The sequence below is a fragment of the Carcharhinus amblyrhynchos genome, chromosome 1 (genome assembly GCF_965287045.1).
Source record: "Carcharhinus amblyrhynchos chromosome 1, sCarAmb.v2.hapA, whole genome shotgun sequence".
NCBI lineage: Eukaryota > Metazoa > Chordata > Chondrichthyes > Carcharhiniformes > Carcharhinidae > Carcharhinus > Carcharhinus amblyrhynchos.
Genome location: NC_137324.1, coordinates 5,247,819 through 5,273,080, shown reverse-complemented (window position 1 = coordinate 5,273,080; position 25,262 = coordinate 5,247,819). Strand labels below are relative to the sequence as shown.

The window sequence follows — 25,262 nt, the reverse complement described above, 5'->3', positions numbered from 1 at the left end:
AGGAGGGTCATTAAATCCTTAAATTCTTTATTTTGGAGAATCCAATATTTACAACATCTGAGATTAATTTGGAGAAATGTGTTTCCCAAAGCAGGGCATCCCGCTGTCCCGGTCTGACTGGTTTGGTACTGTGTAGGCTTTCTTCCCCTGGAAGCTCCTTCCTGTTATGGAGTTATTCACGTAGGGTTGTTTCTTGGCCACCTGCTCACTCTTTTTTCTCAAGCGCTCTATGGATAAACCCCCTCAATCCCAAACTGGTGGCGTTTACTTTCAAATAAACCTGTTGGACTTTAACCTGGTGTAGTGAGACTTCTTACTGTGTTTACCCCAGTCCAACGCCGGCATCTCCACATCAAGTCCCCTATACAACCATTGAAATGACACAGTATAGAAGGGGGCTATTTGGCCCATCTTGTCCCTGCTGACCCAGACACACCCAGGTGCCCTATCTAATCCCACCTTCCAGCACCCGGCTCACAGCCCTGTAGCTTACAACACTTGAGGGGCAGATCCAGGTACATTTTAAATGAATTAAGGGTCTCTGCCTCTATCACCAACTCAGGCAGCAAATTCCAGACACCCACCTCCCTCTGCATAAAAGAGTTTTTCCTCATGTCCCCTCTAATCCTTTTAGCCCTTGGCTTGGATCTATGACCCCTGGTTTTTGAATTCTTTACTAAGGGAAACAGGTTCCTCCTGTCCACAATCGCTGTACCCCTCTCAATTTTGTGCACCTCAATTCCCTCAGCCTTCTTTGTTCCATGGAAAACCGGAACAGCCGACAGAGAGATCCTCAGTGCAGCAACTGAAGAGGAAAGAGTCCAACTGGACTCCTCCAGAAGGTCGCTGCCCTCGAATGGACTTGTATGCCCAAACCATCAGGAGGTGCGTCAACACCAGGTTCATCAACCGCACTCACAAGACAGCCCCGAACATCACCCAAGCACAATGCAACGCCATCCACGCTCTCAAGACCAACCGCAATGTGAGAAACGCAGCTCACAGTCAAACAATTTAGTCGAGTCAAGTTCCGAAGGAGCAAGATATTTTATTTAACGTTCTTGCAAGAGCGGGTGTCCAAAAGATAGGCACACCTTACATCGAGTTTAAGCAGGAGTTTTATACTATTTCTACAAGCATATTGATCAATTACACAATACGTTGTTCTCCCCTAATTGGTGGTCCCTATCCCTTTTATGTGTTGTCATTCCCCTATTGGCTCAAGGTGCCCCTTGCCACAGGCTGTGCTGTATGTCGGCTCATGTCCCAAGACCCTCTGCTCCCCTCTAACCATATTTTCCTGTTATTGCAAGAGTGCATATTGTAGGGTTGTTTCAATATCCTTACCTGATTAGTTCTCATGGGAACTCATCCGTCTTATCAATGTTCCCTGGAGAACTGTTAACAAGTCCAGTTCAGACCAGCTGTATTCAGTCTTCTGCTAACTTAATCGCTGATGTCCCTACTATCTCAGTGACCTTCATCCCCCTGTAGTTAGAAAGTATACTCAGTTGCAGAAACAACACATCTTGCTTACCATTTGTTTCACAATTTGGACATTTTACATTCCTACAAGATGTGGTGCACGTGTCTCACTGCACGTCTGGTGTTATCCCTACACAATAGGCAGTTTCTTCACTGTCCTTGACTGTAGTTCTGTCTAGCCTCAGCATCTTTCATACCCTATATTAGTGATTAAAACCACAGTTATTCCCATAATATGGGTTGGCAATATGCCAAATCGTAGGTTTCTGTCCTGCTTAGTTTGTTCTCATGAGATAACATTCATTCCCCCTCATCCTTGCCCCATCCTGTGTTGTTTAAACTATGTCTGTTTGCTGTTGTATAGTTACAAGATCCTAGTTCTATTTCTTCAGTCATAATTTTATGTTTACCACATTTTATATTCATCTCTAACACGCAACATTGTCATCAAACCAGTAGACAAAGGAGGGGCCATCGTCATAATGAACAGAAAGGAATACTGCAAAGAAGTGTACCGACAACTAAACAATGAGGAACACTACAGACAGTTACCCGTAGATCCGACCAAAGAACACACTCGTCAATTCAACACTCTGATCAAGACCTTTAATCCGGACCTTCAGAGCACCCTCCGTGCTCTCACCCCACGTACTTCCCACGTTGGAGATCTCTACTGCCTCCCAAAGATACACAAGGCAAACATACCCGGCCGTCCCATCGTATCGGGCAATGGGACTCTGTGCAAGAACCTCTCCGGCTACGTCGAGGGCATCCTGAAATCTATTGTACAAAGAACCCCCAGCTTTTGTCGCGACACTACAGACTTTCCACAGAAACTCAGCACACATGGAGCTGTTGAACCAGGGACACTCCTTGTCACAATGGATGTCTCAGCGCTCTACACCAACATCCCCCACAACAATGGCATTGCTGCGACTGCCTCAGTACTCAACACCAACAACTGCCAGTTTCCAGATGCAATTTTACAACTCATCCGCTTCATCCTGGACCACAATGTCTTCACCTTCAGCAACCAGTTCTCCATCCAGACACACGGAACAGCCATGGAGACTAAATTCACACCTCAATATACCAACATCTTCATGCACAGGTTCAAACAAGGCTCTTTCACCGCACAGGAGCTTCAACCTGATACATGGATGACATTTTCTTCCTTTGGACTTCTTTGGAGTGTGGGAGGAAACCGGAGCACCCAGAGGAAACCCACGAGGGGAGAATGTGCAGACTCCGCACAGTGACCCAAGCCGGAATCGAACCCGGGTCCCTGGTACTGTCAGGCAGCAGTGCCACCATGCCACCCAATGGTTGATTATTGAACGCTGAGGTGAGCAGATCCCAGAGGATTGTGAACACTCCAACATTATCTTCAAGACTGAGCTTAATAGGTCCAGGGTGAAAGGGTGGGAAAGTGGAATTGAGATTGGGATTTTTGTCGATGATCTTACTGAATGGTGGGTGAGGTTTGAGGGGGTGATATAGTCTCCGCCTTGTTCATATTTACATTCAGTCCCTGAGGTGTAGGTACACCCACAGTGCTGTTAGGGAGGGAGCGCCAGGATTTTGACCCAGTGACAGTGAAGGAACGGCCGATATATTTCCAAGTCAGGATTGGTGAGTGAACAAAGAACAGCACAGGAAACAGCCCCACAAGCCCGCACTGCCCATTTTAACACTGGTTGGAGTGGTTGCTGTGTATCTGCTGCCCTTGTCCTTCTGGGTGAGGGGTTAGTCGCGAGCCTCTCATTAAAGACTTGTGCAGCCACTGAGCTTCAATAATTGTTTTAAAAACGGTTAGAAAGTATTTTCTTAAAAAGAGGTGAGTCGGATACAAAACTGAAAGATGTTAACATTTGTGAGCCGAATGTTAAAGATGGTTCTTCAGCTCAGCAAAGCTGGTGGGAATGATGAGAATTAAAAAAACTCGTTAAACTTTTATTAACATTCCATTTGTTAGAAAATATGATTTGATTAAAAACATTTTTGTAAACATCTTTAACATGTTACATCACATTTCTATAACACTAATATAAATTCATGAACATTAGTAAAGAGCTATTCTGTAGTAATCAATAAATCTGAGTGATATAGAAATGCACGTGTGTGCGTCCGCTGGTCCGTGTGTGTGTGTGTGTGTGTGTGAGCAACGATGTGTGTGTGTGTGTGTGTGTGTGAGCAGTGGTGTGTGTGTGTGTGTGTGTGTGTGTGTGTGTGTGTGTGTGTGTGTGTGTGTGTGTGTGAGCAGTGGTATGTGTGTGTGTGTGTGTGTGTGAGAGCAGTGGTGTGTGTGTGTGTGTGAGTGAGTGTGAGAGCAGTGGTATGTGTGTGTGTGTGTGTGTGTGAGCAGTGGTGTGTGTGTGTGTGTGTGTGTGAGAGCAGTGGTGTGTGTGTGTGTGTGAGTGAGTGTGAGAGCAGTGGTATGTGTGTGTGTGTGTGTGTGTGAGCAGTGGTGTGTGTGTGTGTGTGTGTGTGTGAGCAGTGGTATGTGTGTGTGTGTGTGTGTGTGAGAGCAGTGGTGTGTGTGTGTGTGTGAGTGAGTGTGAGAGCAGTGGTATGTGTGTGTGTGTGTGTGTGTGTGTGTGAGAGCAGTGGTGTGTGTGTGTGTGTGTGTGTGAGTGTGAGAGCAGTGGTATGTGTGTGTGTGTGAGTGAGTGAGTGTGAGAGCAGTGGTATGTGTGTGTGTGTGTGTGTGTGTGTGTGTGAGTGAGTGAGTGTGAGAGCAGTGGTATGTGTGTGTGTGTGTGTGTGAGTGAGTGAGTGAGTGTGAGAGCAGTGGTATGTGTGTGTGTGTGTGAGAGCAGTGGTATATGTGTGTGTGTGTGTGTGTGAGCAGTGGTATGTGTGTGTGTGTGTGTGTGTGTGAGAGCAGTGGTATGTGTGTGTGTGTGTGTGTGTGAGAGCAGTGGTATGTGTGTGTGTGTGTGTGTGTGAGAGCAGTGGTATATGTGTGTGTGTGTGTGTGTGAGCAGTGGTATGTGTGTGTGTGTGTGTGTGAGCAGTGGTATGTGTGTGTGTGTGTGAGAGCAGTGGTATATGTGTGTGTGTGTGTGTGTGAGCAGTGGTATGTGTGTGTGTGTGCGTGTGAGAGCAGTGGTATGTGTGTGTGTGTGTGAGAGCAGTGGTATATGTGTGTGTGTGTGTGTGAGAGCAGTGGTATATGTGTGTGTGTGTGTGTGTGAGCAGTGGTATGTGTGTGTGTGTGTGTGTGTGTGAGCAGTGGTATGTGTGTGTGTGTGTGTGAGAGCAGTGGTATATGTGTGTGTGTGTGTGTGTGTGAGAGCAGTGGTATGTGTGTGTGTGTGTGTGTGTGAGAGCAGTGGTATGTGTGTGTGTGTGTGTGTGTGTGTGTGAGTGAGTGTGAGAGCAGTGGTGTGTGTGTGTGTGAGTGTGAGAGCAGTGGTGTGTGTGTGTGTGTGTGAGAGCAGTGGTATGTGTGTGTGTGTGTGTGTGAGAGCAGTGGTATGTGTGTGTGTGTGTGTGTGAGAGCAGTGGTATGTGTGTGTGTGTGTGTGTGAGAGCAGTGGTATGTGTGTGTGTGTGTGTGTGAGAGCAGTGGTGTGTGTGTGAGTGAGTGTGAGAGCAGTGGTGTGTGTGTGAGTGAGTGTGAGAGCAGTGGTGTGTGTGTGAGTGAGTGTGAGAGCAGTGGTGTGTGTGTGAGTGAGTGTGTGAGCAGTGGTGTGTGTGTGTGTGTGAGAGCAGTGGTATGTGTGTGTGTGTGTGTGTGTGAGAGCAGTGGTGTGTGTGTGAGTGAGTGTGAGAGCAGTGGTGTGTGTGTGAGTGAGTGTGTGAGCAGTGGTGTGTGTGTGTGTGTGAGAGCAGTGGTATGTGTGTGTGAGTGTGTGTGTGTGTGTGTGTGTGAGCAGTGGTATGTGTGTGTGTGTGTGTGTGATTGTGTGTGTGTGTGAGCAGTGGTATGTGTGTGTGTGTGTGTGTGTGTGAGCAGTGGTATGTGTGTGTGTGTGTGTGAGCAGTGGTATGTGTGTGTGTGTGTGAGCAGTGGTGTGTGTGTGTGTGTGTGAGAGCAGTGGTGTGTGTGTGTGTGTGTGTGTGAGCAGTGGTGTGTGTGTGTGTGTGTGAGCAGTGGTATGTGTGTGTGTGTGTATGTATGTGTGTAAGTGAGTGAGTGTAAGATGCAAGTGTCTGTGTCTGCCTCTTTGATTAACTAGCTGGCTGTGTGCATCTGTGGATATGATCAGTGCCTGTCCCTGGACAGACAGACGGAAAGCAGCCCCCACCCCTGGCACCATCCTCACCTGATCTGAGTTTGTGCTCTGAGGGATATCAGAGGACAGCAGTGCTCAGAATGCCAGTCCCGCCTCCAATCTGCCTCTAATCTCCTCTTAATCCACCTCCAGTCCCCCTCTACTCCCCCTCCAATCCGCCTCTAATCTCCCTTTAATCCATCTCCAATCCTTCTCCGGTGCCCCCTAATCCCCTTCCAGTGCCCCTCTAATCCCAGCACACATTATTCCCAAAATATGTTCAAATCAAACTTGCTTTGTTTTGCCTTTTCCATGAGGCGGTGATAGTGACGTCGGTGAACATCTGGACAGTGTCTGAGGTCGAGGGAGGCCAGTTGGTTGTCAGCACCTATCAACAGGTCCACAGCAGCACTTGACACACGGCTGTGGGCCAGGCAGAGCTCGGCCAGCTGCCCGAGGGAGGCAGGCTCCTCCAGAACATTCTGGAAGAGTTTGTCCAGACACGCGGGGATGTTGATGAGGGAGAGCTTGCTGAGTTGAGGCGCCCCGTGTAGCACGGAGCTGAGGGCCTCTCGCAGGGCGATGTGGAAACTGTGAGACAAGGAGCTGGAATCTAAAATCCTTAAAGTAAAATCTCTTAACTGGAGAAAGTTGGTACCGTGCAAATGTTTTTGGTGCCAGCGCTGGTGATCATCTTCATCATGGCCGTCTTGGTTCACTGTGGGGGGAGAGTCACTGCTCGGTGGATCGAGGTGAAGTTCAGTGTGAAAGACGTGGAGATTGGGGCAGAATTGGAGGATTTGACTGAGCGAGCTTTCCTGGTGGTAATGGAAATTGTGAAGGGACAGAAGCTTGAGGTGGGGGCCCAGGCAGGACAAAACCGGAATCATATCACTCAGCGACCTCCTGTAAAACTCGGGGCACTCCACAGTGAGGTGGCTCAGCTCCTTCCAGGACTGGAGGAGCCTCATGTCCCTCGGCTCGTCGTCAAGGGAGACCGTGACCTCAGCAACCTTGCTGCAGATGGACGTTAAGGTGGAGAGGTCCTGCCCCAGGACCACATCCAAACGCCTCAGACCCAGGGCAGTCTGCGAGATGGCAACTCCTGACGTCCGCCTGAACTCGGCGGCTTCCTCCAGCGAGGGGAAACCTCGGCTCTGGAGAAGGTGTTGGTCTTTCTCAAAGAGACGTCCGTGGATCAGCTTCAAGGCTTCCACGAGGAACAGATGAGCGATGTACTCTAACGTAGGGAGAGCCAGCAGGAGGAAGGCCACCGCTGTCACCTGCTGAGTGTCGGTGTTGGGAGACAGACTTATCCCCTCGGCCAAGAGCGTTCTCAGCTGCAGACGGTTAAAAGCTGCTTGGGTCTGATCGTACACCAGGTGCAGCAAACCCCAGGATGTCACCTCCTTACACCGCGACACATCCAGCTCCCTCAGCTCTCTGCAACTGCAGCCAATGGCTGACAGGACCTGGGTGTTACACATGGTGCTGGACAGAGTCAGTTTACGAAGATGTGGAAGGCACTCAATCAGATCCACCAAAATCGAGGACTGGATCCTGCTGCATCCGTGCAAGTTGAGAGCAGTTAGGCCCTGAGGGGAAGGGAAAAACACAGACAAAAGCACAGAGACAGCGTCAGCTCAAACACTAAAGAGAAACCTTTCCACAAATAGAACATAGAACATTACAGTGCAGTACAGGCCCTTTGGCCCTCGATGTTGCGCCGACCAGTGGAACCAATCTAATGACCCTCTAACCTAAACTATTCCAATGTTATCCATATGCCTATCCACTGACCATTGAACGCCCTTAGAGTTGGCAAGTCCACAACTGCTGCAGGCAGGGCATTCCACGACCTTACTACCCTCTGAGTAAAGAACCTACCTCTGACATCCATCCTATAATTACCACCCCTTAATTTAAAGCTATGTCCCCTTGTGTTAGCCATCACCATCCGAGGAAAAAGAATCTACTGTCCACCCTATCTAACCCTCTGATCATCTTGTGTGCCTCAATCAGGTCACCTCGTAACCTTCTTCTCTAATGAAAATAACCTCAAGTCCCTCAGCCTTTCCTCATAAGACCTTCCCACCATACCAGGCAACATCCTGGTAAACCTCCTCTGCACCCTTTCCAATGCCTCCACATCTTATAATGCGGCGGCCAGAACTGTACGCAATACTCCAAGTGCGGCCACACCAGAGTTTTATACAGTTGTAACATGATCTCACGGCTCCGAAATTCAATCCCTCTACCAATAAAAGCTAACACACCGTACGCCTTCTTAACAACCTTATCAACCTGGGTGCCAACTTTCAGGGATCTATGCACATGTACACCGAGGTCTCTCTGCTCGTCAACACTATCAAGAGTCCTTCCATTAGCCCTATATTCTGTACTCCTGGTATTCTTACCAAAGTGAATCACCTCACACTTTTCCATATTAAACTCCATCTGCCACCTCTCAGCCCAGCTCTGCAGCTTATCTATATCCCTCTGCAAACTGTAACATCCATCCTCACTACAACTCCTCCAACTTTGGTGTCGTCAGCAAATTTACTAATCCATCCTTCTACACCCTCATCTAGATCATTTATAAAAATGACAAACAGCAGTGGCCCCAAAACAGATCCTTGAGGTACACCACTTGTAACTGCACTCCAGGTTGAATATTTCCCATCAACCACCACCCTCTGTCTTCTATCAGCTAGCTAATTCCTGATCCAAACTGCTAAATCACCCTCAATCCCATGCATCTGCATTTTCTGCAATAGCCTACCATGGGGAACCTTATCAAACGCTTTACTAAAATCCATATACACCACGCCAACTGCCTTACCCTTATCCACCTCTTTGGTCACCTTTTCAAAAAAACTCAATAAGGTTTGTGAGGCACGACCCACCCTTCACAAAACCGTGTTGACTATCCCTAATCAATTCATTTCTCTCTAGATGATTACAAATCCTATCCCTTATAATTCTTTCCAAAACTTTGCCCACAACAGAAGTAAGGCTCACCGGTCTATAATTCCCAGGATGGTCTCTACTCCCCTTCTTGAACAAGGGGGCAACATTTGCTATCCTCCAGTCTTCCAGCACTATACCGTAGCCAATGACGACATGAAGATCAAAGCCAAAGGCTCTGCAATCTCCTCCCTAGCCTCCCAGAGAATCCTAGGGTAAATCCCATCCAGCCCAGGGGACTTATCTATTTTCATACTCTCAAGAATTGCTAACACCTCCTCCTTATGTACCTCAATCCCGTCTAGTCTACAACCTGGTATCGCAGGATTCTCCACTACATGCCCACTACTGCAATACTACATGCCCAGTCAAGGAATTGAGTTTAGGAGTCGGAGATATTGTTGCAGCTATACAGGACTGTGGTCAGACCCCACTTGGAGTACTGTGCTCAGTCCTGGTCACCTCATTACAGGAAAGATGTGGAAGCCATTGAAAGGGTGCAGAGGAGATTTACAAGGATGTTGCCTGGATTGGGGAGCATGCCTTATGAGGATAGGTTGAGCGAGCTAGGTCTTTTCTCCTTAGAGAGACGAAGGGTGAGAGGCGACCTGATAGAGGTGTATAAGATGTTGAGAGGTATTGATTGAGTGGATTCTCAGAGGCTTTTTCCCAGGGCTGAAATGGTCACTATGAGTGGACACAGGTTTAAGGTGCTGGGGAGTAGATACAGAGGAGATGTCGGAGGGGTAATTTTTTCACTCAGAGGGTGGTGGGTGAGTGGAATCGACTGCCGGCGGTGGTGGTGGAGGCAAATTCGATAGGGTCTTTTAAGACACTTTTGGATAAGTACATGGAACTTAGTAAGATAGAGGGTTATAGATAAGTCTAGTAGGTAGGGACATGTTTGGTGCAACTTGTGGGCCGAAGGGCCTGTCTGTGCTGTAGTTTTGCTATGTGCTATGTCTCACATCTCCATCCCTCATTCCAACACCATCATTCCCACCCTATATCCTCACTCCTGCAAATCACATGTTTGAGGGGGAGGTGATGGCTTAGCGTTATTATTGCTACACTATTAATCCAGAAGCTCAGCTAATGCTCCGGGGGCCCGGGTTCGAATCCCGCCACGGCAGATGGTGGAATTTGAATTCAGTAAAAAAAATCTGGAATTCGGAATCTACTGATGATCATTGTCGATTGTCAGAAAAATCCATCTGGGATAATATCCTTCAGGGAAGGAAATCTGCTATCCTTACACAGTCTGGCCTACATGTGACTCCAGAGCCACAGCAATGTGGTTGACTCTCAACTGCCCTCTGAAATAGTCAAGCAAGCTGCTCAGTTCAAGGGGTGGGCAATAAATGATGGCCAAACAGCAATACTCACGAACCACAAACAAAAAAAAGTTAGTCTTTATTGCAGGGGGGTTGGAGTACAGGAATTATGAAGCTTTATGACCATAAGATAAAGGAGTAGGCCATTTGGCCCATCAGGCCATCCCTACCACTCAATGAGATTACGACTGATCTGATATAATCCTCAACTCCACTTTCCTACCAGATGACAAAAGAGTTTGGGAATGGACCCATGTTGTCAGCAGATAGGGGCCCTGACTTGCAGCATGACAGGACTCTGACCTACCTGGATGCCCCCAACTCAAAAACTTCTAATGAGCTAGTAGGCCTGATAAAAAAACCATTACAGCCCACGTTTATCCAACCTCTCCTCATACCTAAAACTCTCGAGACCAGGCAACATCCTGGTGAATCCTCTTTGCACTCCCTCCAAAGCATCCACGTCCTTCTGGTATTGTGGCGATCAGAACTCCAAATGCGGCCTAGCTAGATGGGCACAAGCCTTGTTCCATTACAGGACCACATCGCACACAAGAACAGCTGTTGCTCAGCGACAGTGTTAAGGGGATGACAGCTTTGTGCCATGCTGAGCCTGCGGAACTTGGCAGACAGGGTGGAATTCCGATAGGAAAAGCGAACAGGAATCTCCGATTCTGTAAGGATAGAAAGAACTTTTGCAAAGGGTGATCTGCTTCATCTGAGGAAATTTGGGGATGATCCCAGATGGGTCACTGGGATTGTTATGAAGAAAACAGGACCAGTAATTTAGAAGATCAAAGTTCAGAGTAAAACCCAAAGGAAGCTCTTGAACCACCTCAGAACCAGCCTGGGCAAGTCTCACCACGGGTCACAGAGGCAGCTGCTGACAGTGACAGGCCTCAGCTTGAAGCTGACTCCACATTGGCCCCTCCGGGTAAAGGAGGAGTGGACTTGGGAGATGGAAATGGACCTCTGGGCTGAATCGGAACCTGGGGAGGAAGCTGCATCGGTTATCCTGAGACAATCCCTCTGGAAGAGAGGGCCCCCTCTTCGGTTTACAGTGCCTGACCCAGCCCTGCCTTCGAGGGACCTCTGACTGAGTGCCAAGCAGCAGAGTGGAGGGGCTGGGACGGACGTGGACTGAAGAGGGGGGAGGGATGTTACAGCAACCACGAAGGACATGAGGGAATCATCAATAGATCTATCTGCGGGGGGGTGGGGGGGGGGGGGGTGGGCTTTGTGGAGTACAGGCTGCCTTATTGAGTGGGTGGAAGCTGGGCCAATGGGAAGTGGTCAGTGGAGGATTTAAAACCTGTGACTCTACCTGAACTGTTGTTGTAGATACCGAGGTGAAGAGTGTTAACGACACTCACTGCCCTGACCTTTGGTTCACAGTAAAGGGTGTTGGTGACGGGAAACTGGCTGAATTATTACAGGGACAATTAGAAAAAGTTAATAAACAATTCAAAATGAATAATCAAGGCTTCAGTTAGAAAGTAGGAAAATAACAGAAAGCAGCGAGGTGTTTTATTGTTCAGGTAGTTCACTTGGTCACAGCTAGTCAGGAGAGAGTCACATTACTGGATCGAGTGCACGGCCTGATGGAGCTAACACAGACACATCATGTTACCTGGCAGCGAACGTGGATGATCTGACCAATGGCGTTACTGACCAACCCAGAGCAGCCAGTCAGGTTCAGCTGCACTAAGTGTGGCACCAGGAGCAGGTGCAGGAAGGCACGGGTCAAACGGTGAGTCTCCCCCAGTAACTGCAGCAGATCCTCGACCAGGACAGACGCTGAGAGGGCAAAGAAAGATAAACGTTATAGACCAAGCAATCAGAAACTACAGACAGACACAGGTATTGTCTGACCATGACCTCTGACTTATCACCCGCCCCTTTCAGGATGCCCTGCAGCCGTTGGGTGGCAGCCCTGGTCCTGGCACCAGGGATCCAGCACTCTCCATTCCCGGAGTTACAAACAGCGAGGCTGCAGCTCCCTCACCAGCTCCAAGGTAGAACAGTGGTTCTGAGCGGGACCCCAGGGGGTTCCTGCACTACCTGACTAATTCTCTTGGACTGTCTGGTTCCATCTTTCCTCTGGTCCCTTGAGCTGCAGTGTGAGCACCTGTCTAAACGTGTTATCCATGTAACTCTCAGCCTCACGGACTCACAACGGTGTCTCCAGCCACAGCTCAAGCTTTGAAACCCGGAGCTCCAGCTTCTGCAACTCGGAGCACTTCCTGTTATCTGGGATAAAATCCCATCCATTCCCTCGATTAGATTCCATTCTGTACCTCGCTGCTGTGAAACATATACAAACCCTCCAATCGATGGGAAGATGGTCCATGTTTATTCTGAGGTGCTCTTACCGAGGTCATTGAATGGCCCCATGATGTAGAGGAAATCGTACTCGTCCAGGTAATTGTCAATGTAATCCTTGGCCCACACCTCCTTCATGTTCTCTGCGATATTCGTCAGACACAATTGCTTCAGTGTCCACACTCGCTTTCTCCGTGGCATTCTCAACTGGTCAGTCCCAGGAGCCTGGCTCTGTCCTGCAGGAGGGGCCTGTGAAAGGTGATGGTAGGGGTGAGGGGGGGTACGGGTGAGGGGGGGTACGGGCGAGGGGGGGGTACGGGCGAGGGGGGGTACGGGCGAGGGGGGGTACGGGCGAGGGGGGGTACGGGCGAGGGGGGGTACGGGCGAGGGGGGGTACGGGCGAGGGGGGGTACGGGCGAGGGGGGGTACGGGCGAGGGGGGGTACGGGCGAGGGGGGGTACGGGCGAGGGGGGGTACGGGCGAGGGGGGGTACGGGCGAGGGGGGGTACGGGCGAGGGGGGGTACGGGCGAGGGGGGTACGGGCGAGGGGGGGTACGGGCGAGGGGGGGTACGGGCGAGGGGGGGTACGGGCGAGGGGGGGTACGGGCGAGGGGGGGTACGGGCGAGGGGGGGTACGGGCGAGGGGGGGTACGGGCGAGGGGGGGTACGGGCGAGGGGGGGTACGGGTGGGGGGGGTACGGGTGAGGGGGGGTACGGGTGAGGGGGGGTACGGGTGAGGGGGGGTACGGGTGAGGGGGGTACGGGAGGGGGGGTATAGGAGAGGGGAGTATAGGAGAGGGGGGTAAAGGAGAGGGGGGTAAAGGAGAGGGGGGTAAAGGAGAGGGGGGTAAAGGAGAGGGGGGTATAGGAGAGGGGGGTATAGGAGAGGGGGGTATAGGAGAGGGGGGTATAGGAGGGGGGGTAAAGGAGAGGGGGTAAAGGAGAGGGGGTAAAGGAGAAGGGGGTAAAGGAGAAGGGGGTAAAGGAGAAGGGGGTAAAGGAGAAGGGGGTAAAGGAGAAGGGGGTAAAGGAGAGAGTGTAGAGAATATGAACGAAATCAACATTTGCAGATCAGAAAAAAATCCAAACATTACAGAGATGCTGAAAATCCAAAATATAATCAGAAAATTCTGGAAATACTCAGTGGGTCTGGCAGCATACGTGGAGAGGAAAAGAGCTCGAGTCTCAGTGAATGACCTTTCCCAGGGACTGCTCAAACCTAGCAACAATCATCAGCTTCCTTTAAAACAGAAATCCTGGGATTTAACTCTGCCTCTTATACAATTAGCACTCACTCTTCATACACTCAGGATTCTGATGGTCACTAGTGACTGCACAGTGTTTAGCATCATTTACAACTCCTCAGACACTGAATCAGCTCATATCCAGATACAGGAAGAGCTGGACAATACCTGGAATCGGGCTAACAAGTGACATCTCCAACAATAGAGAATCATGCCCAGATTCTCCACTTTGATTCTGGGGTGGCACGGTGGCACAATGGTTAGCACTGCTGCCTCACGGCCCCAAGGACCTGGGTTCGATTCCCGGCTCGGGTCACTGTCTGTGCGGTGTCTGCACATTCTCCCTGTGTCTGCATGGGTTTCCTTCCAGTTTATTTCCACAGTCCAAAGATGTGCTGGTTAGGCGGATTGGCCATGCTAAATTGCCCCTTAGCATCGGGGGATTAGCAGGGTAAATATGTGCGGTTACGGGAATGGGACCTGGGTGGATTGTAGTCACTGCAGACTCAATGGGCCGAATGGCCTCTTTCTGCACTGTAGGATTCTATGATCTCCCCTTGTCATTCACTGGCATTACCATCGCTGAATCCCCTACTCTCAACAGTCTAGGGCTTAGCATTGACTAGAAACTGAATTACATAAGAACATAAGAAATAGGAGCAGGAGTAGGCCATCTAGCCCCTCGAGCCTGCCCCACCATTCAATAAGATCATGGCTGATCTGATAGTGGGTTCAGTTCCACTTACCTGCCTGCCTTACACTCACCATATAAATACTGTGGCTACCAGAGCAAGTTAAAGGAGAGTAACTCACCTCTGTCCAGTCTGAAAGGCACAAAATAATGCAGCAAAATGTGAAGTGTTTTAAAGTTTACTTTTTAGTGTCACCTAGTCACCACTCAGGCACTTCTTCGAGTACACTGAGGGAGAATTTAGCATGGCCAATGCACCTAACTAGCACATCTTTTGGACTGTGGGAGGAAACCGGAGCACCCGGACACGGGGAAAATGTGCAAACTCCATACAGATAGTGACCCAAGCTGGAATCGTCCCCAGATCCCTGGCGCTGTGAGGCAGTAGTGCTAACCACTGTGCCACCTAAATTATGGAGTTTGTTAAGAAGCTGAACATTTAAACATCTTTGTGCGTAAATCACAAAAATCTAGCGGGCAAGTTCATTGGCAGATAATTGGGAGGCAAATGGAATTTTGGTATTTATTTCAAAGAGTATAAAAATAGGGAAGTCCTGCTAAAAGTATAAACTGTCCTAGTTATACTCCAGCTGGGATACTGTGAACAGTTTTGGCCCCATTATCAAAGGAAAGACACACTGAATTGGAGGCAGTCCAGAGAAAATTCACTAGATCGTTCCTGAGTCTTCTGGGTTTAGTCAGGTGTGTGATCGAATACTCCCCACTCGCCTAGATGACTGCGGTTCCAACAGCACTGAGAAAGCTCAACACCATCCAGGACAAAGCAATCCAGTTGATTGCTACAAACATCCATTCCACAAACATTTCCCCTTCCACACTGACGCACAGCGACAGCTGTGTCTAACATCTACAAGTAAATCAAAGGAGACAGCCATCGACTTCAGGAAGCATAGTGAGGTCATGCCCCCGTCTACATCTACAGGGATAAAGTGGAAATGGTCAAGAGCTCCAAGTTTCCAGATCACCAACCAACTGTCCTGGTCCACCCGTGCTGACACTATAGTTAAGAAAGCCCACCAACACCTCTACTTTCTCAGAAGACTAAGGAAATTCGGCATGTCCACTATGACTCTCACCAACCTTTACAAATACTCCATAGAAAGTATCCTTTCCATTTGTAACACAGTTTGGTATGGCTCCTACTCTGCCCAAGACCATAAGAACCCAATCTATTACACAAACCAGCCTCCCATCCATTGACTCTGTCTACACTTCCCGCTGCCTCGGCAAAGCAGCCAGCATAATTAAGGACCCCACGCACCCCGGACATTCTCTCTTTCACCTTCTCGTGTCGGGAAAAAGATACAAAATTCTGAGGTCACGTACCAACTGACTCAAGAACAGCTTCTTCCCTGCTGCTGTCAGGCTTTTGAATGGACCTACCTTGTATTAAGTTGATCTCTCTCTACACCCTAAATATGACTGTACCAATACACTTTCTCCCTTCCTTCTATATGAATGGTATGTTTTACTAGTATAGCACGCAAGAAGCAATACTTTTCACTGCATGTTAATACATGTGACAATAATAAATAAATCAAATCAAATATAAATATTGTTGGTAATAAACTCTTCATAACTCGAAGCCAGAAAGTAAATGGATACAAAATTGGCTTCTTCACAGAAGCCAAAGGGTGGTTGTAGAGAGTTAGAACCATAGAACCCTACAGTGCAGAAACAGGCCCTTCGGCCCATTGAGTCTGCACCGACCACCCAGGCCCTATCCCCATATCTCCACACATTCACCCGCTAATCCCTCTAACCTACACATCTCAGGGCACTAAGGGGTAATTTTAGCATGACCAATCAACCTAACCCGCACATCTTTGGACTATGGGAGGAAACCGGAGCACCTGGAGGAAACCCACACAGACACGAGGAGAATGTGCAAACTCCACACAGACAATGACCTGAGCCAGGAATCGAACCCAGGTCCCTGGAGCTGTGAAGCTGCAGTGCTAACCCACTGTGCTACCGTGCCGCCCTGTTTTTCAAGTTGTTTTTCAAACTGGAGGCCTGTAACCAGTGGTGTGCATGATGTGGAGATGCCGGCGTTGGACTGAGTTAAACACAGTAAGAAATCTCACAACATCAGGTTAAAGTCCAACAGGTTTATTTGAGTGGAGAACTCCCCACTCGCCTGACGAAGGAGCAGTGTTCTGAAAGCTAGTGGTGTTTGCTACCAAATAAACCTCTTGGATTTTAACCTGGTGTTGTGAGACGTCTTACCAGCGGTGTGCCTCAGGATCTACTGTTATTTGTCATTTATATTAATGATTTGGATGAGAATATAGGAGGCATGGTTAGTAAGTTTGCAGATAACACCAAGATTGGTGGCATATTGGACAATGAAGAAAGTTATCTCTGATTGCAATGGGATCTTGATCAATTGGGCCAGTGGGCTGACGAATGCCAGATGGAGTTTAAGTTATACAAATGCAAGGTGATGCATTTTGGTAGACTGAACCAGGGCAGGACTTACTCAGTTAATGGTAGGGCACTGGGGAGAGTTACAGAACAAAGAGATCTAGGGGTACATGTTCATAGCTCCTTGAAAGTGGAGTCACAGGTGGACAGAGTGGTGAAGAAGGCATTCGGCAAGCTTGGTTTCATTGGTCAGAACATTGTATACAGGAGTTGGGGCATCTTGTTGAAGTTGTACAAGACATTGGTAAGGCCATACTTCGAATACTGTGTGCAATTCTGGTCACCCTATTATAGAAAGGATATTATTAAACTAGAAAGAGTGCAGAAAAGATTTACTAGGATGCTACCGGGACTTGATGGATTGAGTTATAAGGAGAGGCTGGATAGACTGGGACTTTTCTGTCTGGACCATACGAGGCTGAGGGGTGATCTTATAGAGATCTATAAAATAATGAGGGGCACAGATTGGCAAGATAGTCAATATCTTTTTCCAAAGGTAGGGGAGCCTAAAACTAGAGGGCAGAGGTTTAAGGTGAGAGAGGAGAGATACAAAAGTGTTCAGAGAGGCAATTTTTCCACAGAGAGGGTGGTGAGTGTCTGGAACAAGCTGCCCGAGGTAGTAGTAGAGGTGGGTACAATTGTGTCTTTTAAAAAGCAATTAGATAGTTACAGGGGTAAGATGGGTATAGAGGGATATGGGTAAATACAGGCAATTGGATTAGCTTAGGGGTTAAAAAAAAGGCAGCATGGACAAGTTGGGCCAAAGGGCCTGTTTCCATGCTGTAAAATCTATGACTCTAAGTACCTTCAGCGTTATTACAAATGACTTGGACCATTTTCTGAAGGAACTATACTTACTGGGAATAGAAAGGGGGATGGTATCAGGTCAGTTTTACTAACAGGGTGTCGGCTCAGACACAATGACCACCCCCCGCCTCTCCTTCTTACTCGGGACTCTGGTCAGGAGTGGCAGCAACTCAACATGAGAACATGTCACACAGACACAGAGTCAGGGACAGGTTATAAATAGAGACAAAACAGCAATCACTGTCAGCAGGGACAACATGGAGATAAAGCAGCTTCAAGCAATGACTTTCAATTCTAACACACACCCTTCCTTCCTCCCTCCCCCCCCACGTCCACCACCCCCTCCCTCCCTCCCTCACCTCTCCCGGTCCCGGGGTTTCTCTCTCTCTGTCTCCGCTCCTCCTTCCGGCCCCGAATCCCGGAAGAAATCGCGCTCCGCCCCGGGGAGCGGCTTCCCGGATCACAGCACCCACCCGGGGACAGCACCCACCCGGGGACAGCACCCACCCGGGGACAGCACCCAGCCCGAGGAAACCCAGCCTGGGAGCACCAGCCTGAGACAGCAACCAGCCCATGGGCACCCAGCTGGAGACAGCACCCAGCTTGGGGACACCCACCCAGAGAGCACCCAGCCCAGAGCCACCCACCCAGAGACAGCACCCAGCTTGGGGACACCCAGCCCGGGGACACTCACCCAGAGCCACCCACCCAGAGACAGCAACCAGCCCGGGGGCACCCACCCAGAGACAGCACCCAGCCCGGGGGCACCCACCCAGAGACAGCACCCAGCCCGGGGGCACCCACCCAGAGACAGCACCCAGCCCGGGGGCACCCAGCTCAGGAGCACCCACCCAGAGACAGCACCCACCTTGGGGGCACCCAGCCCAGGGGCACCCACCCAGAGACAGCACCCAGCCCGAGGAAACCCAGCCTGGGAGCACCCAGCCCGAGACAGCAACCAGCCCGGGGACACCCAGCCCGGGGTCGCCCACCCAGAGATAGCACCCACCTGGGGGCGCCCACCCAGAGACAGCACCCAGCCCGGGGGACCTACCCAGAGAGCACACAGCTTGAAGGCACCCACCCAGGGAGCACTCACCCTAGGGGTATCCACCCTGGGGGCACCCACTAAACCAAAAAGCACTCAACACCCATACCACATCCATCTGCTTCTTGTTAATCAGAAATGTTGGACCCAGTGCGGGCAGTAGCACAGTGGTACTTTCATTAGATTTGTGATCCAGTGCCTCGCTCTGGGAACCCGGGTTCCAATCCCACCTTGGCAGATAGAACATAGAAATTTACAGCGCAGTACATTCAATAAAAAATCTGGAATGAAAAGTCTAATGATGATCATGTAATTGTTAACTATTGTTTAAAAATCCATCTAATTTGAGGTGATTCTGCATTCCCTCCTTTCCTTCTTCCTATATACCCTATGAATGGTATGATTTGTCTATACAGTGCAGAAGAAACAATAGTTTTCACTGTATCCAGTACATGTGACAATAATAAATCAAATCAAAGATTCACTAATGTCCTTTCGGGATGGAAATCTGCTATCCTTACCTTGTCTGGCCTAAAATGACTCCAGATCCACAGCAAAGGGAAATACATCATCATCACTGCCGCCTTACAATGCTAGGAACCCTGGTTCGATTCCCGGCTTGGGTCAATGTCTGTGCACAGAGTCTGCATGTTCTCCCCATGTCTGTGTGGGTTTCCTCTGGGTGCTCCGGTTTCCACCCACAATCTGAAAGATGTGCTGGTTAGGTGCATGGCCGTGGTTAATTCTCCCTCCATGTACCCAACAGGCGCCAGAGTGTGGCGACTAGGGGATTTTCACAGTAACTTTATTGCAGTGAACCTATTTGTGACATGAATAAATAAACTTAATCTAAACAAACTGTGAGACTGGTAACTGCCCTCTGAAATGCTGGCCAAGTCATAGAATCCTGACAGTGCAGAAGGAGGCCATTCTGCCCATTAAGTCTATACTGACTTTCTGACAGAGTCTCTTCCCCAGGCCCTCTTGCCCGCATTATCCCTGTAACCCCATCCATTTACCCATGGTTAATCCATCTAAGCTTGGGACACAATTTAGCATGGCCAATCCACCTATCCTGCACACCTTTGGACTGTGGGAGGAAACTGGAGCACCCAGAGGAAACCCACGCAGATATGGGGAAAACATGCAAACTCCACACAGTGACCCAAGCTGAAATCGAACCTGGGATTTAAAAATCCATGTTTTATTCCATAAGTTATATCTTTTCTCACAAAAATAGAAAATATTGGAAAATCTCAGCACATCTGACGGCATCTGTGGGGAGGGGATAGAATAAGAACACAAGAAATAGGAGCAGGAGTAGGCCATCTAGCCCTTCGAGCCTGCCCCGCCATTCAATAAGATCATGGCTGATCTGTCGTGGCTCAGTTCCACTTTCCCGCCCTCTCCCCATAACCCTTAATCCCCTCGTTTATCAAAAACCCATCAACCCGTGTAAGGAAATTTGTACTCAATATGTAAACATGTTAGTACTTAGAGAATTTGTACTGAACAATTGTACCTAAACTGGGTATGAAATACGGAATCACGGATAGTATTAGAGTGTCTTCCTTGAAGTGGAATTGGGATGGGTAATCAAGTATAGCTGATTTGTAACCTAATATAATCAAGTGTAGCAAATGTGATCAAAGCAGGAGGCCCAGAGAAGCAGTATAGCAGTTACTTACTAGCAAGTGCAACCAATAGTCCCTTAGGGGACAATGGACACAACCCAGCTGTCCAGCTTGAGATTGACCGTAATAAAAAGGAAATAACAGCATGTTTTTCTTCACATTCGGCCTAAGTCAGCTAAACCACTATTGTTGTACAAGCAGAGTCGTAAAGATAAGGGCAAAGGATGTAACTACCATGGTTTCGAGAGGAAAAGAGATGTAACAATGGGTGACCAATCTCAAGCAAGGTAAATAAGGGGTCAGTACAGAAACAATGGTGGCTAAACGAGGTCGCATTGTAAAAGCGAGATAAGAATCTTGAGATATGGAGCTGAAATGTGCATAAAAAGACTGTAAGCCGAGGGCTCTGTGGAGTGTTCCGGACCTCCCGGCTTTATTTCTCTTGTACTGGAAAATAAAGTCTACTGCTTGGAGGATTACAACTCAGACTCTCTGTTTCAATCGGGTTAAATAAGTTGTCGTCCTGGGGAACCACGACAAAATTGGCGCTGCGAGCAGGGTGTTGTGGGAAATCGCCCAGAAAATAGCATCTGGAAGGAGTAGCGGAGACGGTGGTCCGACTGGGGCTGGACATCCCAAAGCCGGCATTCTGACAGCAAGGTGAGCAGACTTATATTGCATGTAAATCCTTGTTGTCGGAAAAAGGGATCTCGAGGCTCAGCGCACCCGGCTCTCTGCTGGTCCTGGATCTCCCCAACCCAAAGAATATCCTGCAAAGGTAAAATTAAATTGGGGAAAACACTTTGAGAGACTGAGTCTGATCTGAAGGGTAGAGTTTTGCATGCAAAGCGCGCTGCGAATACTGTGTTGTCTGTGAGTGGGTAAAAAGTGTGACGCAAAAAGAACCGAACGCTAATCGATGCAACTAGGTTAAGTCAAGCGGTTTGGAGCGGGATTCCAGGTTACGACTTGCCCAAGGAGAGTAAGTGTAGGAAGGCCTGCCAGTCCGAACCTACCCAGGACCTCGGGGAAAAGACGTCAACCGAGAGGGAGAGAGGTCTGTGAGAGATTGCTCTCTTACCTAATACGGTAGTTAAAACTAAGGGGAGGTTATGTGATGAGGGAGCAGAAAGAGTAGAGAGAAGTATGTCAGTGGAACTGGGAACCCTGACATAGGCTTTTACTGAGGTGCGGGGTGAACGCTAATAGCAGTTATGTATTTGGAATTGTGCATGACTATATGACTGTTTGAGAGAGAAGGGGATTTGTCACGACATGAGACACCCATCAAATTTATTAGAGGCCAGTGAGCTCCCACCAGTAAAGGGTTAAAAAAGAGACAAGCAGGCTGACTCTGTATGGTACAGAGAGAGAGAGAGAGAGAGAGGGTGTAACTGTGTAATTGAGACCCTCAGGTGATGTAATAGATATAGCCAATCAAAGTGAATTGCTTTAAGTTTAATAAATTATGTAGGGATCGGACAGAGATTTGAATTCTGCCAAGTGGGAAAGGTGGCATTACATTGCATCTTAAAGTTGTAAGGAGAGTTAACCATTTAGGCACACAGTAGATTTGATTTTGTACTTGCCTGTGTTGGTTACAAAGGTAGAGCTGTAGAAATAATTAAACATGTAGATTGCACATTAGAATGCTTTCAGTATTTCTTCGTGCATCTGTGTTCCAAGTGATGTTTTGTTTTATTGTACCAGAATTGTAAGAAGGTGCAAGGGTCTTGATTTAGTGAGGATATTTAAAGGTGATAAAAATAAATCTTATTTTGGATTTTCTGAATCAGGCTTTAGTTAATTAAACTGCTGTACTTTGACTCACAATTAGTCTCAGAGGTATCTTTACCTACAAGAATTGGTGCTGAAACCTGGGATCTGTTTACGGGTCCGGTTGAATGGCCACAACCGGAGCTCCGGAATAGATTACCGAATTTAAGGGAGTGAATCAAAGTACAGTAGGTGCTCATCTGTGATGAAAGAGTGTGAGAGTGTGTGAGAGGTCTGAGCTGAGCATGTGCAAATAAGGAGGTGTCTGTCTTTACACCCAGCCTTAGACCAGTTGTTAAGAGGGGTAGCCCCCTATGCGAAGCTCAGAAGTTTGAAGTGAGTGTAAAGGCTAGAAAAGGATGCCTGGGATGTGATGTTCAGATGAGAGTAAGAAAGAATCTGTATGAGAGATCGCCGGAGTAGAAGGGAAAGCCGGCTTAATAGTGTGAGCTTAAAGGTGTAAGCTCACGAGTGTAAGCGGTGGTACGGAGGGGACTGATCACCCCTGAGAGGTATCACCGGACTGTGATAAGAGCAACCTAGGGGTGGGATCCATTTCACCCACTAGATCAACAATGGAAATGATTGGGAAAAAAAAGGACGGAACTAAGATAATTGGAATTCTCTTAGTTTGAATTAATTAAACAGGTTTAAACCAGATTAATTGAACACCTCTCAGTCTTGGGTAAAAAAAAATTGGGCTGACGACAAGGAGAGAATTGAAACGTCAGAATCACAGATTAGAGAGTTAGAAAAGAGAAACCAAACAAAGAAAATAGCAGTATTGTTAATACATCAATTAGGTGGACTAATTGAACAAGTAGTCACTTCCACTAAGAAGTGGAGTGGGGATAAAAAAAAATTCAGAAAATAGAAGGGTGGACATGGAAGCACCCAGAGAGAGAAAGAATAGAGGAAGGGATGGAAGGAGGGACAGAAGAAAGTAGTGCAGAGGAGGAGAGACAGTCAGTGTTAAGGGGACGAAGAAAATCAATGCGGAAAAGACACCAACCTGTAAAATATCCAGCCGAGGAACGAAGGCAGAAAGGGGTGTTCCCGGTGATTCTGAAGGGTGGCAGACTGCAATATATCCCTTGGTCAGGTCAGGACTTGCCCAATTTAATTAACGAATTACCCAATATTTTGGACGGAGCCGGGAGGTGGATTGGACAGCTGGAGGCTGGAATGGTGGGAAAGAGGATGGCGCTGGGTGACATCAAAGCTCTCCTGACAAAAGTGCTGGGAATGGACCAAATGGCTGAAGTAATGAGACGTGCTGGCATCCCGACCGCAGCCTATGACCCAGATGTGGATGGAACACTAATGGATCCATACCGCCACGACATTTGGCAAGCACTACGAGATATGTACCCCAATCGGATGGATATAAAAACTCTGAGAGGGGAACCGTTGGGTGAGGAAGAGAATGCGGCCGTGTACATAGAAAACCAATTAAGAAGGTGGAAAAGGGACACGGAGAGGGACATTCTGACAGATCCACTAACCAACTCCCTGTTCCGAGCCGCAATCTTAGAAGGCCTGCCGACTTCAGCTAAGGCAAGACTGGAAGAAGTGGTGGGCCTGGATTCGAAAAACTACCGAGAGTTTGTGGATTATGTTGCCCATGCAGTGGAGAGACACCGCAGGGAGGAAAAAAATGCAGACAAACAGTTGAAGGAGATACAACGCAAACTACTGCAAGCCCAGCTGGAAGAAAATAAAAGTAAGGAAAAGCTGAAAGTGAAAGAAGACCCCACACCCAGGAAAATAGCACTGATGGTGGTGGATCAAAAGACAGAGGAAATACCTGCACCGATGCTAGGGAGAAACGGAGATGGAGGCCAGCCCATCATAACCTATAACATTTCTGCCTTCCCGCTGTCCATGAACCCAGGAGGCTATGGCTTAAATTATCAAAACCCTTATGCTCCACAAAATCAGACTGATTGGAATAGAAATGAGAAAGGACAGGGAAGTGGTAGGCCACCCTATCAGAACCAGAGAGGACAGGGACAGGGAAATCAGCAGCTTCTAAGGCAGGGACTGCCGCCTGGCCCTCCAGGCGTATGCTGGGGGTGCGGGGAAGCAGGACATATAAAAAGAAATTGCCCACAGAACTCTTACAGGCAGGGAGAAAACCAGCAGCAGATAGGCCAGCAAATGGCGCAAATGCCGTTGAATAACACCCCCGTGCTGCAGGGACCTGTGAATTTTCAGAGCTCCCTATAGGGGGGCCCTGAGAACCCTGAAATGGTAGGACAGTACGTACAAATAACAGATACAGCAGATCAGGAACCCATAATTAGTGTTAGAGTAGGAGGGGTTGAGGTCCCCATGATGATAGACACCGGCGCCACGTGTACGTGCATACAAACAAAATATGCGAATCACCTACCATTGTCAAACCAGTTTGTGAAAACTGTGGGGTTCTCGGGGAAAGTAACGTTAACTCAGATGACAACGCCGGTACCTGTCACCATTGGAAGCAAAACTACTCATGTACCTATATTAGTGTGTGATAGAACGCCATTAAATTTATTAGGAAGAGATGCAATCCTAGGTTTAGGACTAAAATTAGAATGTACAGAACAAGGAATTGATTTGATGGGAGTGTATTTACTTGGAGTACCAGGAAAGGAAGGGGTTAATGTGTACTGGTTGGGAGACATAGAGGAGCAAGTTAAAAAACAGGTATGGGAAGTTTGGGGAGAGCTGATAGATACTTGGATTCCACAGGCCGAATGGCCAAGGACAGAACTGCACAGCATAATGATATTTGATGAAGAACAGAAACCCGAGATACAGGAGAAATGGGAAAAGGAGGCAGGACGAGAACAGGAGATAAGGTCGGAAAGTATTTTAGTTGGCCCAGAGGGAGCGGCCCTCACGGTTGTGAGGAATGAATGGGTTAACAAATGGTTCTCTGTATCTGGGTCGGAACCACATGTTACATTAAAAGTGAATCCGGGACACAGATCAAAAGACCTAGGACCAATGGTACTGAGGGCACGGGTATTAGAATTTGTTCAGACAGAAAACGTAGATATTTGGACGTCCAGTAATGGACAAATGTTGAAGATAATCTTGGATGTTAAAATGATCGGGAAGCCAAAACAGGTAAAAATAGAGGCAGAGATTGAGAAGCAGGAGCAGGAGTGGAGAGAGAGCTTAGAAAAGGATTTGAATTCCATCCCACAGGAGCTATGGTCCAGACAGGACACGGATGTGGGAAGGGTTAAAAATGCTAATCCAGTGGAGGTTAGACTAAAGACCGGACGACAAGGAC

General features: G+C 48.4%; 1 protein-coding gene across 1 annotated transcript; it reads right to left on the bottom strand.

The window, feature by feature from the left end:
* Nucleotides 1-5,611: 5,611 nt before the first annotated feature.
* On the bottom strand, nucleotides 5,612-12,573 carry LOC145348782 (uncharacterized). Its single transcript, XM_080196865.1, has 3 exons — nucleotides 12,379-12,573; nucleotides 11,637-11,803; nucleotides 5,612-7,300 (listed from the first exon to the last, which is right to left on the bottom strand). The coding sequence occupies exons 1-3, from the start codon at nucleotides 12,527-12,529 to the stop codon at nucleotides 5,969-5,971; spliced, it is 1,650 nt and encodes a 549-aa protein (XP_080052991.1). The 5' UTR covers nucleotides 12,530-12,573; the 3' UTR covers nucleotides 5,612-5,968.
* Between the last annotated feature and the right edge of the window lie 12,689 nt (nucleotides 12,574-25,262).

What these genes read in the sequence shown, in the direction of transcription:
- LOC145348782 (XM_080196865.1), bottom strand. Translation starts at nt 12,529, where the DNA reads ATGCCACGGAGAAAGCGAGTGTGGACACTGAAGCAATTGTGTCTGACG. An exon ending in GGGGCCATTCAATGACCTCG is followed by an intron (nt 11,804 to 12,378) that starts GTAAGAGCACCT and finishes TTGCCCTCTCAG; the next exon opens with CGTCTGTCCTGGTCGAGGAT. An exon ending in TCATCCACGTTCGCTGCCAG is followed by an intron (nt 7,301 to 11,636) that starts GTAACATGATGT and finishes CCTTCCCCTCAG; the next exon opens with GGCCTAACTGCTCTCAACTT.